This window comes from Ricinus communis, chromosome 9, assembly GCF_019578655.1.
Source record: "Ricinus communis isolate WT05 ecotype wild-type chromosome 9, ASM1957865v1, whole genome shotgun sequence".
Classification (NCBI taxonomy): Eukaryota; Viridiplantae; Streptophyta; class Magnoliopsida; order Malpighiales; family Euphorbiaceae; genus Ricinus; species Ricinus communis.
The window spans coordinates 24,936,885-24,951,345 of NC_063264.1; the positions used below are offsets into that span (position 1 = coordinate 24,936,885).

General features: G+C 32.6%; 1 protein-coding gene across 2 annotated transcripts; it reads left to right on the plus strand.

Moving 5' to 3' along the window:
- Positions 1-599: 599 nt before the first annotated feature.
- Positions 600-14,259, plus strand: LOC8266289 (polyadenylate-binding protein-interacting protein 9). Of its 2 annotated transcripts, none has more exons than XM_025159239.2 (10): positions 600-1,472; positions 2,220-2,345; positions 2,450-2,494; positions 4,530-4,602; positions 4,703-4,815; positions 4,928-4,987; positions 5,149-5,196; positions 5,279-5,347; positions 13,814-13,875; positions 13,981-14,259. In XM_025159239.2, the coding sequence occupies exons 1-10, from the start codon at positions 1,215-1,217 to the stop codon at positions 14,036-14,038; spliced, it is 912 nt and encodes a 303-aa protein (XP_025015007.2). In that variant the 5' UTR covers positions 600-1,214; the 3' UTR covers positions 14,039-14,259. The 2 variants fall into 2 exon arrangements, with proteins under 2 accessions (XP_025015007.2, XP_002529948.3); XM_002529902.4 differs by having other exon boundaries at positions 614-1,472; positions 2,235-2,345.
- The last annotated feature ends 202 nt before the right edge of the window (positions 14,260-14,461 follow it).

Here is a 14,461-nt window from a genome sequence, read left to right on the forward strand (position 1 = left end):
ATTAAAAAAAAACGTGAAACAATTATCTATCACAAATACTAAAATATATAGAAGACTATTAGTCGGTCGGAGGCTGAGATTCGAGCACCACGCCGTCTCCTCGTAATTAAAAGGGAAGAAGTAAAATGCAACCAAATTTAATATTTTAATAGAGAAAAAGGAAGATTGTTATTTCTTTTGAAATCTAAAAGTAGACACAAATCGAATTTGTATCTATTAATGGACAACATTAAGGATTCGATTTCCATAAATAAATTAAAAATTGATTAAATTGAATTAATAAATTTTATGAATTTAATTACAATTTTTTAATTTTAGAAAATTGATAATTAACCCAACTAGAAAAATACAATACTTAAATTCCTTTTTCAATAATCTTACAAATGAAAATATTATGAAATAATCAATATTCTTATTTATACTTTTAACCACATTTTCACTTGTAATTAAAGTGTTTAATATTTAAAAATAATAATAATACAATAATAACAACGATATAATTTTATATATATATAATAATAATTATATAATTTTATATATATAATAATAATAACATCAATAAAAATAAAAAAAATCAAACTAATAAATAAAAAAATACATCAAGTAATTAAATATTAATTGATATGAATAATAAAGTCCATAGAATTATTAAATAATTCAGCTAATTCAAACCAAAATGGCAACAAGCAGTTAGTAATGAGACACTCTTAACTTACAAACCCCTTTTTGCTTTACTGTTGTTGTTATTATTATTATTATTATTTATACTTTTTATAATAACGTCCCTCGCTTTTTCTAGAAACACATTCTTTCTTCTTCATTTGCAAAACAAAACAAAACAAAATTAAATTAAAATTAACAAAAAATATTCAGGGAAAAAAATAAAAAAGGAAAAGCCCAAAGCAAAACCAAAACCCAACTGTTCTTCTCTCTTCTCTGCTCCTCTTCTCTGTTCTTCTTCCTCACTCTCCACTTCCAAAACCCTAATTTTTCTCTCTCAATTTTCTTTTTCACTAATAAATCACGCTCTGTGATACAATTTTTTTTCTTCTCTTTTTTTTTTTGAAAAAAATTCTGTTTGATTATCTTAATTATCTCTTATTTAATAATCTCATAATCTGTACAAATTCCTTTTTTTTTTTCTTCAAAAAGATTCTGTAAATTTTGACCATTTTTGTTATTTTTGATTCTCTTATTAATAATAATAATTAAAAATGGCTGCAGTTGCAGAGATCACCGGCGAGGTTGCGATTGCAAGCAACAATAAGAAAATGGATTCTGATGTGAAAAATTCAGAATTCAGTGTTCAAAAACTTGTTGATATGTTCACTAAATTGAATCCTTTAGCCAAGGAATTTTTCCCTTCTTCTTACAATAATAATAATATAACTCATAACTTTCTCAATCTCAATAATTTTGCTGTTGTCGTCGATAAGCAATCTCCTATCGACAATTTTTCCTCTAATCGCAGGGTAATTACTAATTACTGTGTTCTTTTTCAGTTTTTTTCTTTTTTTTTTTTAAATTTTTATAGTGTGATAGTAATGATTGATCAATGTGCATTTGATTATTATGAATAGCTGATCATGTTATGTCTGTTGGGTTCTAAAATTAGTCTTTAATTTATTTTATTGTTACTGTTGTTTTCCTTTTTTAGGAACGTATTTAAACTTTGGGAATCTAGGTAACATTTTTTTAAAATTAATTATTTAATTTAATCTCGTAATATATGTTCTTGTATTTTGTTACAGTTTCAAGTTCTATGATTGTATTAATTAATCAATATTTTATTTGTATTGAATTTCTGATAGACAATCCTTTTAGTTTTAAAATTTTTAATCGTAATAAAAGGCCACATCATCTTTCTTACATTACCATCAATTTGATATGTGGTCTTCCAAAAAAAGAAGCCCTTTCGTTGAATTCCTTGATTTTTTTAACCTTGTTCTAAAAGAAAGAAATAAATCATTAGATGTGCATAGATATGGTTATTTTATAAACAATATTAATAATTTAGCTTAAGCTTTTAATTTAGTCTTAATTTTCAGCTTATGTGCTTGGATTTGATAGAACTTCAAGTTCTATGATTTTAATGTAATTTCTTAGTTCTTATATAAATAGCAATGCCAGCGAAAGATGGAAATAATTAAGCGGATTTATTTATGCTGTGTTATGGAAATGTTAGATACTTGTGGATGCAATTGCTGAATTTTTTATAGTTTTGCATTTTTCAGAAAAGAAACAACTATAACCAGGGGAAGAGAAGGTTGAATGGGAGAGCTTATAGAGCTCAACGAGACGATAGTATTAGACGAACAGTATATGTTTCCGATATCGACCAGCATGTGTGTTCCTAATTTATAGTAATGGCAATATATGGTATGTTTGTTTTTGCTGTCTGAATTTAGATAAATTAATCTAACATAAAGTTCTTGTTTCTATATGTTAGGTAACTGAAGAGAGGCTTGCTGGCTTATTTAGTAGTTGCGGACAAGTAAGTTGCAATACTTGTTTCAACTCTCTTTCTTTCTCACTGTTCACTGACAGCAGTTGAATAATTCCAAATCATGCACTCTATATCCTTGTTAGTGCCATATGGCGCTTAATATCTTTGTTTTGCATGTAAATAAACTTTCTTTCTTGAAAAGTTGACTCTATTCTATTCTTCCTTATTTATATTTGTTCGTCCTAAAGGTAATGGCTTACATGGTCTTTTACATATCCAAGTTTTGTCAATATTTCTAAGTTCACATGTGGCTAATGTATTTCTTTTGACTGTCAAATGATTTTATGTTCCTTAATTAAACTAATATCATTTACTGGGAAATGATGTAGACATTCTGAAATTCTTGGTCTTGGTGCCTTACTCTTTTCAGCTTAAAAAACTCCTTAGAGTTTTTTGTTCGATCACAATATTGTTGTTATATTTTAAACATTTCATCACTTCCTTGGATGTGTTGAACCCAAATGCATGTGAATCGAGTGAGGCAATTGTGACGTTTGCCTTGGAGCAACACGAGCCTTAAATTTTAGAGATGCAACAATAATATGGTATTCTTTAAGTTTTTAAGTTGCAATTGAATTTTCGTTTTCTGCCATTCTGTTTTACTTTGCAGTCTCTGGACCAGATTTAGTTATGGAAATAAGTGTGCGCTTCCACTTTATTGATTTATATTTTTCTTTTTGTCCTCAAGGGGTTTGCTATCTATAGTATTAGTTTGAAATTGCCAGCTGTATGTTCTATCAAAATTTGTTTATAGTCACATAAGAGTTCGTGAAGCCTTTCTCCATCCCAATTTCATATATGATGTTATATTATCAGGATATATAAGCAATTAAAATATATGGGAACTCGGAGTTGGAAGTTATGATACATATTTGGTAGAGTGTTTTATTTCGTGCTGTATTACTTTATCAGCTGTTGTTTCTCCACCCTTTAGCGGTCCCCTAGTCCTCTCTATTATCTTCGTTCCTCAATGTACTTAGTCTTGGGTCAAAGCTGAACTACAGTCTGACACCAGAAGCTTTTGTTTATTTGGTTGTCAGTCAAGTATGATGATGCGGACTTATCCCATCCTCTAAAGGAAGTTAAATGGATGAACTTCTTCACATGTTTAGTGAAATTGAAGAATTAAATTTCTGCCTCATATATGCAATAAAGTTTACTTATTTTTGTAAGATAGAAGATTTTCCTCTGTTGCTTTTATATAGTCGTTGGTCAATATATGCCTGGAACCAGTATATGTGAGTAGCCATAGATGGATCATGGGCTGTTTCTTACTATCTTTATCTGTTCTGTGTTACTGCTTTTGGATTCCTGCAATTTGTAATCATCCGTATAAGTACCGGTTTCTTTTTCTCTTTCCTTTTGTTTTCATTATAATTCTCCCATTGTTGATATAGTTGTTTGATCCCTAGGCACTCTATTCTCCGATGTGTTATTTAAATATGCGCTACTGTAATATTTTCCCTATCTAATTGAAGGTATTATTATCAATTGGTTAAGGACTTAAGAACCACATCATTGGCTCAAACGTGGATAAGGTTGAGACTTAGAAAGATCTCATACTTATTATGGACTTTAGATTTTGACAGGAGAAGATCACATGAAGAGAGAGATAGGACAAAGAAATCACTGTAGGCATGCATGACTCCAAAATGAAACCGGATTCCCATCTTTCTATTATCTGAGGAAGTGATATTGATATTGACTGGCTGCAATTAAATAACTGACTTAAGCTATCTATCCTTGTCTTATAACCCTTAACAATGGGAAATAGGAAAATTGCTAACAAAATAAAGAAGCTTCGAGATAGTGATGAAACCTTATGTCAGATAGGGAGTTTAAATCGGAAGATAAATAACACTCATTTATAAAAGATTTTAGAAAAGGTTGAAAATTAATATAAAATCATAATAAGTAGTGAAATAAATTTTTCTTGGCTGCAATCACGCTTGCATTTGAAATATGTGCGCTTTTGTATGAACTTTGTTTGGTGAACTCACTGGTTTTTTTACTTGGAGGGAAGGTGGTTGATTGCCGAGTCTGTGGAGATCCGCATTCGGTTCTTCGTTTTGCATTTGTGGAGTTTGCAGATGAGCGTAAGTTAAAGTTTCTATCTACAAATATTTGGTTAATTGTTTTACTCAAAATAATTTGTCATGCCCATATCTAAATGTGATATTGGGTTTTCATCAACAGATGGTGCTAGAGCTGCTTTAAACCTTGGTGGTACTGTGCTAGGTTACTATCCATTTAGAGTCTTACCTTCAAAAACTGCCATCCTTCCAGTGAATCCTACATTTCTCCCTAGGGTATGACTCATCATGGGCACTATTTGGTTTTGGTAGTTCAGTATGTCTGTGCTGTCTTAGCTTCAAATTGCATGCCACAGAGATGGATTTTTTGATGATTTAACTGATGCAGTCAGAAGATGAACGGGAGATGTGTACCAGGACAGTATACTGTACAAATATTGATAAAAAGGCAAGCACCCACACTTTAAATGATGCAATTCTAATAGTTCTTTTCTTTTTTCCTTAATCATCGTCATGTTTCATAAATGCCATTTAGCTAATAGGCTTTTCAATTGTAACTTATTCCTCCAGACCTATTTGATCTTTTCAATTAATGAGCTGCTATTGCAGATTTCTCAAGCTGAAGTCAAAACTTTTTTTGAATCAACATGTGGTGAGGTGAGGGTGGAACCACTAGATATTCTTTTACACCTCTAACAAATGATTGAACATCCTATTTATTGTATATTTTCATGTATAGGTTACGCGCCTGAGGCTTTTGGGGGATCATGTGCATTCAACTCGTATAGCTTTCGTCGAATTTGCTATGGTGAGTTAGTGTTTATAACTCTGTAAATTCGAAGAGCTGCGTTATGTTGGAAAGCTTGCATATTCTTAATTTTCTTTGAAATCTAATGTCTCATCCAATTTGTTCAATAATCAAGCATCATGTAGTTATATTTCAAAATTAAGATAACAATATCGTTACTTTAACCTTCTTTTTTGCATCTTAAACAGATTTTATTTGTAATGAGTTTCCACTGGATGTTTGTATTGAATAATTACCGCTTGATAAATTTATTTGGCATTTATGCGTATTAATTTGAATGAGCTTCCCTTCTGGCATTGAAATTCTTCTTCCGGTTTATTTATGAGTTTGAGTATACAAAGGTAAAGGGACAAAGGGTCAATTTGCTCCCTGATCTTATGTCCAAGGGTCAAACACCACCCAATTTAAATTTTTTTCCAGCAAATAGCTCCTTGAACTTATGTCCAAGGGTTAGATACACCTAATTTACATTTTTTCAGCAAATAACCCTTTGAACTTGTGTGAAAGAGTCAAATACACCTAATTTAAAAATAATATTTATTTTATTAATTTATTGATACAATGTCTAGCGACGCGCTATACAACAGCGTGTTTGACAAAATTTAAAATTTTGATTTAATTGATTAAAAAATGACAAGTTATAGACCTATTTGTTAAAATAGTTGAATTTGACTTATTTAATCTTTAGAAAATTGAAATTTGACTATTTAATACTTGTCATTTTTTGGTCAATTAAATTCAAGTTTTAAATTTTGCCAAATACGTTCTTATATAGCGTGTCACTTGATATTGTATCAGTAAATTAATGAAATAAATATTATTCTTAATTTTTATAATTCAATTAAAACTTAAAACTGTATTGCTATTTCACTTTTTAAAAAAGTTTAAATTGGGTGTATTTGACCCTTCGATACAAGTTTAGGGGCTATTTGCTGAAAAGTTAAATTGAATCTATTTAACCATTGGGCATAAGTTCAGGGGGTAAATTGACCCTTTGTCCAAAGTTAAACGTTTGTTGGCCATTTTGAAATCCTTCTCTAAAATTTAAAGGTTCAAATTTTTACCTGGTTGGAGGTGTGAGTTACAGTTCATTTTTTAAAACCTTGATTAAATTTGACTTGGGCAAAACTTAATGAATCTAAAGTTAGGCATTGAAAGGTTGAGAATGAAACATACTAGTTAACTATTTCAGTACAGATGTAAAAGAATTTGATATGCAGATGAAATTTTTGAAACCGACATTTTTGAACTCATAAGAATAATCTGGTTATGATGAGTGCTGGTGATATTGATATTGATTCTGCAATAACTGTTAAGCAACCACAAGTATTCGGAACCTAACATTCATTTGCATCTAAAAATTCTAGATCATCGTGAACATGACACGAAACCATGATCTTCTTGTCTCCATTTCCTTGCAAACTAATATCAACCCAAGTCTTAACAAATTAACTGTCAATTTTGATGTTATTTGAAAAACAAATTGCAACCTTTTAACTGCACATTTTTACATTGTGTACATTGTCTTTGCTAATTGTACTCCTTTTTCTTAATTGACCCATTTGTCTATAATTTGGTGTATTTATATATATTGTATTTGTATAAAAACAGTAGTCAAATTGTAGTATATTTATCACCTACATTTAGCTAGTTAGCTGAATGTTGGATAGCTGAATGTAGTTTCCTTAGTCATGTTCATGTTTTAGACCAAACAATTGAAGTGGAAACTTGCTATGAAGATGACAAATTAGTATAACTCTTTGCTGCATCATATTAGATGAGTTGTCATTAATTTGATTTCTCTTTTGGCTATGCAGCCCTTATTTGTCTTTTGTTCTTTGGCCTTGACTTTCCTCTTCCCCCCTCTTTTCAAAATGACGAAAAAGGTTTCACCGGGTAGAATGACAATCTTTTTTTCTCCCTTGAGATTGTTAATGATGATTGAAGAACTATATCTTCATGTCTTACATTCACAATGATCTCTGTTTTTTCAATGGTTTACATGCTAGGTGTTACTTGACTGAAGGATTCGAATTACTGTTATCAATATATATATATATATATATATATATACACACTACGTTGCAATCCTAATTAATTTAGGACTCCTAATTAAACCAATCTTCTAATTGCCATATACAATCCTATTTTATATACAACATCTATAACACTTCTCTTTAAGTTAGAGCATAGATATTAATCATTCACAGCTTATTATAGAGATAATCAACTCGTGTCCCATTAAGAGCTTTCGTGAAGATATCTCCCAGTTGTTCTCCTGTCTTCACATAACCTATAGAAATCAAACCTTGCTAAATCTTCTCATGAACGAAATGGTAGTCAATCTCGATATGCTTAGTTCGTTCATGAAATACATGATTTGATGTAATGTGAAGAGCAGTTTGGTTATCACACTACAACTTGGCTAGTACTGAAGTTTTAAGACCTACTTCAGTCAAAAGCTGATATATTTTCATATTAATTCACACACTGACTTAGCTGTAGCTTTATACTCTAATTTTGCACTTGAACCGTGAGACAACATTCTGCTTCTTGCTTTTCCACGAAACCAAATTCTCTCCAACAAATACACAATAACCTGAAGTAGACCTTTGGTTGGATTTTTTGCCTAGTTAGCATCTGAAAAACATTCAATTCTAGTAATAATTATGGTTACTATACAATATTCCTTGCTCAGGTGCTCCTTTTAACTAGCACAAAATTTGTTTGACAACTATCCAATGATTAACTATTGGAGAGGACATATACTGACTCATCACACTAACTGAATATGCAATATTTGAATGAGTCACAATGAGATAATTCAACTTTCCAACCAATTTTCTACATCTCTCAGGATCTTTAAATAATTCATCATCTTTTGTGAGCTGCAAGTTAGGAATCATTGGAGTATTGTATGGCTTAGCTCCCAACTTTTTTGTCTCAGACAACAAGTCAAGTACATATTTCCTTTGAGATAAGAATATTCCCTTTTTACTTCTTGTTACCTCAACACCCAAAAAGTAGTTCAATATTTCCAAATCTTTGGTATGAAACTGAGTGTGGAGAAAAGATTTAAGGGATGAAATCCCTATAGTATTACTCCTAGTAATGACAATATCGTCCATATACACAACTAGCAAAATGATACCGGTAGCAAAATGTTTAAAGAAAACAGAATGAACCGATTTACTTTTCTTCATGCCAAAATTTTCAACTGCCTGACTAAACTTTCCAAGCCAAGCGCGAGGACTTTGCTTCACTCCATACAGAGACTTATTAAGATAGCAAACTTTTTCATACTTCCCCTGAGCAACAAAGCCAGGCGGTTGCTCCACATAAACTTCCTCTTGAAGATCCCTATAGAGAAAAGCATTCTTGATGTCTAACTAATTAATAGGTCAATTATAAGTGGCCGTCATAAAAATGAACAACCATACAAAAGTCAGCTTAGTAACAAGAGAAAATGTACCAGAATAATCTACTTCATAAGTCTGAGCATATCCTTTAGCAATAAGACAAGTTTGTAATCTGACAATGGATCCATCAAGATTGATTGTAACGGCAAACACCCATTTTACACCCATAGCCGTCTTAGCTGCAGGCAAATTTACCAAGGTCCAAGTACCATTATCCTCTAAAGCATTCATCTTCTCAATCATAGGTGAGAAAGGGCTTCTTTAACAGTCTTAGGGATAGAGATATAGGATCAAAAGATGCAATAAAAGAACAATAGAACAACAAATGATTATAAGACACAAATGAAGAGACTGAATAAGTACATGTACGCTTACCTTTACGAAGAGCAATAGGAAGATCATTGTTAGAGACTAGTAGTGATGATGAACACGATCATTTGAGACTGAATCTGACGACAAAGAAGCTAATTCAGGACATGGATCTAGATGGGTTGATCATCGAGAATAAACCTACACTATAGGTGGCTTAGGTTTATCATGAGCAAATGTAACAAATCCTCATCCTCCCTCTGACTTGAATGAGTAGATGGAAAGAAAGGTGTATCTTCTAGAAATGTAACATCAGCTGGTACAAGATATCTATTAAGAGAAGGATAATAACATTTATAGCCTTTTTGAACACGACAATAGTCAAGAAAAATACACTTCAAAGATTTTGGATCTATCTTGGTAACCAGAGGACGAACATCCCGAACAAAGGTTGTACACCTAGATATCCTAGGCTGAACAAGTGAAGAACTTTTTGTACAAAGGAGACTACTAAAAGCATCTTGTAGAGAAGAAATTCTTGAATTGGAAAGAATTTGAGATTTCGCAGTCTCAAATTTAGAAGGGAGTCCAGCTAAAAAACTCATTTACAACTATCTTTTCACGTTGAGCTTGTTGAATGGAAGTAACATATTGAAGTTTTTCATATGTTTTCTTGAAATCGAAAAAATAATTGGCGAGAGACTTTTCTCCTTTGTCAGTCTTATAAAATGCTTTACACATCATAAATACGAGAAATATTCTCCTTTTTGGAATATAGAAATTTTAAATCATCCATTAATTCTCTGAATGTCCTACAATGAGTAACCATACCAATTACATCACCTGTCAATAGAATTACGTATTTGTAAAAACAAGCGAGCATCTTCTTTCATCCAAGGCAATCTAGCATCATTTTTTGGAGGATCATCAGTCAAATGGCTATCCATAAATATACCTATCAAATATAATTCAATAGTTCGAATTTAATCAAGATAATTTGTAGCATTATGTTTATGTTCCGTGATTTTCGACATCATCGGGACCACATTAGAAACAACCACAGCCTTTTTCTCAGCCATAGTCCACGAAAAACAAACCCAAATATAGAAAACAAATTCTGCCTAAGAAAATATTCGGAAAAAGTCAAACTTGTAACAAAAGAGGTTCCACACTGCAACTGATGTTGACCCAAACAAGTTGTAGAAGCCGAGGTGAGTTGTTTAAGACAAATCAGAGCAAATTCCGACAAGGGATGCGCCGCCACTTGCCGGTGAGTGAGGCTGTAACAAAAATCTTTTAGAGGCGCGTGTGGCTCACGCACAAGGCTTTGATTGCTAGATTCTGGGTAACCACCAATCAGCATGTGGCCTTTCTTCCTAGATGGGCGGTGACAATAACAAAGCACTCTAGGATGATAACCCAAATATTGAATAAAAAACTGCCGCTATATATATATATATATATTTTGAGTAGTCCAAAACCCAAAAGAAAATACAAGAAACCCTAATTTCGTTACTTCTTGGCTCTGATATCATGTAATTTGATTGAATGATTCAAATTACTATTGTCAATAGAGTTATACCCATATAAATATATACACTACATACAATCTTAATTAATTTAGGAGTCCTAATTAAACCAATCCTCTAATGGCTATATACAATCCTATTTTATATACAACATCTGTAACAATAGGTAAGACTATGGGTTAAAAACTGCATAAGAAATGCACCATGATGTCCTTGAATGAATGATTCTTTTGCTCATTATTTTGCGGTAGAGGATATTCATGATTAGGTAAGTGTTAGAGAATATTGTGGAAGGAGGGTGGGGAGACCAAGGCCGTGCCCCCTTCATAAAGTTTGGTATCTTTATGCAATGCACTTCCATTGATTCTATTTTTAACTATGAACAACTTGATGAAGAAAGAAGAGCACTCAGCTAATGGATGCATTTATGAAATAGATGAGAGGACTACAAATCATCATCATAAATGTTGTTATTTTAGGGTCAACTTTTGTTTGATAAGAGGGTCTTTCCATTATTTAATATGTTTGCTCGTGGTAATTATGGCCTCTCGGGTGAATCGATGACTGTATTCTTCTTTATTTGCCAGTATTGGGCAGTAATGGTTTTGGTGAATAATGCTTGGTCATATCTTTTGGAGTTTTGGCCGGGTGATAATTTTGAATTGACTGTGAAATCTTTGAAGGTTGATGATATCCAACTGCTACCATGATAAATATTGCAGGCTGGGCATGTCTTATTGCAATATTTGAATGCTTTATTACTCTTATTTTTTTCTAATGCTCTTATGAAGTATTTAAATTTAAAGGATTGCATTTACGAGATCCATTATGAAATAGGTATTTAGATAAAATATGAATTTACATTTGAGGCATCACCCTATCATTGGTTGACATTGCCCTAGCACGAGAATTTTTATGTTGAGCCACTTGATATATTGGCTAATGCTTCAGGGTGTCTTTCATAGATCCCTTCTCCTAAAATAGGGGCTAAACAATGTTATGTTTTCTCATCATGGTTAGAGCATTGCATGGTAATTTCTGCTGAGACTCGTCTGAGCATTAATTTAGTTTTGCAGTTTGAAACTCTTTTTGGGGTATCAATGGTACAGTTATTATCCTCTTTACTGTCAATTTACAAAGCAATTGGGATATAGTAAACAAGTAGGTTTCATATTGGTATGGTTCTACATGTTGGAGTTAGGTCAATAGTATAACATGGTAAGTGTATATGATGGTTCAGTTCAGATTTCAAACGTTGCCTCCTTGAAAAGGTTTATTTGGCTTTCTGTTATTTTGTCTTCGTTTGTTGAAAATAACTTGCCTATGGAGAATATGTTTTGAGGAATTGCCTACTTTTTCTTTGGTTGCTAAATCTAACGTTGAGTTTCACTCTTATATGACATTACTGAATTTCTATGCTTCACGCAACATCATTTATCATGAAAAGTTCATTTAATTTTAATATTTTCTAATAATATTAATAAAAATTAGGTCTTGCTTCTAACTATATAACATGTTTAGTAAAAATATCACTTGGTTGCTACTTAGAAATCTTGTTTGTACGCAAGATTGGCAATAATGACCTTATCATTACAAATTAGAGTTGAGTATTTTATGTCACAGTAAAATTAAGCAACCTCATGTTTCATACTGAAGCTAAGTGACCTCACTGATATTTAATCGCAAGTCTAGTAACCCTGAAATTAAGTTTTGATGTTAGTTTAGAAAAATTATTTAATGCCATTTAGACAACAGGAGAACAAAATATTTTTTTAAAAGATACTAGTGCTTGCAAGTAGTGGTTGGCTTTGCTAGTAGTGATGCATGCTGATGGTGTGGATTTAACCTATTTCACGAGATTTATCACCAATTCCGAAGCTACTCCTTAATTGGTGGTTAAGAATATACTTCCTGTATTTGTGTTCAATAAAGTTGCTTTTCCTTGATTTCAGAAATCAAGTATTAATATCCACATTTACTTGTAGAATAGATGAATAAAATCTTACTTGATTGCTAGATCAAAGTTCTGGCTGAATCTCTGTTTGGACTTGGCAATAGTGGCCTCACTAAAAGATGATTTAAAGTATATCTGTCCTTGCATGGTGAATTGATGTTAAGTGACTTCGGCAAAATTTAGTGGTCATGGATAACCTCAAATCCAGATTTACAGCAGATATTTGCTGACATGTCATGCTACTACTTTTATCTTTAAATGTTCAAATTATGCTTGAAACGTGATATCTCGCACCCTAAAAATTTATTTTAGCTAGAGGCTTTGAGCTGATGTCCTTCCACTGTTGCATTGAATTATCTGTGTCAATTGTGCTGTAGCATAGTTCCATTTTGAAGCAGATGCTTTCAGATTTCAGTCTTGGAATGAGCAGGCTTAGGATATACATTCAGTGCAAGTACTGCACATGCACAAAAGTGAAATATTGTGAATGTTCATCGCAGAAAGCACTAGTAATTAAAGTGTATGTTTTTTCTACTAGTGAGGACAAGGGGTCAGCAATTTGTTTGAGAAATGTCAGTAGGCAGAGTTAAATCGTACATGGGGAAGAGGGTAGTTGAGTCGTGAAACTATTGAAAACTTACTTAGGTAAGAGGGTAGTTGAGTTGTGAAAGTATTTAAGTCCTGACCATCCAGGCTTAGCACTAGTGGTATTTTGCACTGTGGGGATAGGGTGGGGTTAGAGATCCTAAATTTGAGTCTTACTTAATATTATAGATGAAGAAAACAAAAAATATTACCTATGAGGTCGGAATGTCATTTGATGTAATGAGGGAATTTATGTGATGGGGATATCAAGCAACAATTTTGGCATAATATATATATATATATATATAATTTGGTTGCTTTTTATGGCAAGGGGTAGTAGCCCTTTCCTTCTTAACCCCAACCTCATCCTATACAAATTAACGAGGTATAAAAGTGACGATGTCAAAATTTGCCTTGAATTGAAAAGGTGGATAGCTACGCAAGCATAGTTGGTCTTTGGACTACTACATTTTGGACTATTGATAAAAGGGAAGGTTACCTTATGTAAAAGATAAAATCTGCATCAAAGTTCTATTAACTGCAGAAGTTTTGAATGTTTGTTCACTGTTGATGTTGATGGTCATCTCCACATTAGTGCACTTACTGAACTTCTTGCACATATTAAACACATCCAAATGTGTAATGCCGGTTATTTTGGTTTTCTTAACAGGCTGAAAGTGCTATTATTGCCCTGAACTGCAGCGGAATGGTTGTGGGAACCCAACCTATCAGGTGCGTTCTTTGAACTCTGCATGTAAAGAGTGAGCTTTTTTCCTTGGAAGGAACTGAACTAAGAACTGTAACTATTTTTTTGAATGCTGTTTCCAATCTTTTTAGGGTAAGTCCATCAAAGACGCCTGTGAGGCCACGAGTTACTCGCCCAACAATGCATTAACTAATCATCAGCGTTTAAGATCCATGGATGGAATTTGGTGATTTCCTAGTTGAAAGGAACCCCATTGTGTTGATGGGGTGATGAAATTTTCTTTTGTTTCAGTGTTTCCATCTTCTCTCTCGCAACAGTAACTTTTTCTGTGACTGAAACATATTGTAACCCTGCTTCAAATTGAAGGTTTTACAAGACCGCTCAGTCTCAAGTACTTTTCCCTTGTTCCATCCTTTGTTTTGGTAAAATCTCATCTTTTTACTACTGCTGATTATGGTTGAAGTTCAAATTTTCGCAAGTTGCCTGGAAAACGCAACAATTCAGTTCAGTTATTCAAGTCCGTAGTGTAGGCGACAGTTGTAATCCTTGGAGCCTTGCAGTTATGAACTAGAAGTTTGGTGATTATATGAAGGATCTTGGGAGGACCGATTA

Excerpts from the sequence above, each read along its gene's own strand:
- LOC8266289 (XM_025159239.2), top strand. The coding sequence starts at position 1,215 with ATGGCTGCAGTTGCAGAGATCACCGGCGAGGTTGCGATTGCAAGCAAC. Across the intron at positions 1,473-2,219 it reads ATTTTTCCTCTAATCGCAGG|TTTTGCATTTTTCAGAAAAG; the intron begins GTAATTACTAAT and ends AATTTTTTATAG. Across the intron at positions 5,348-13,813 it reads CTTTCGTCGAATTTGCTATG|GCTGAAAGTGCTATTATTGC; the intron begins GTGAGTTAGTGT and ends TTTTCTTAACAG.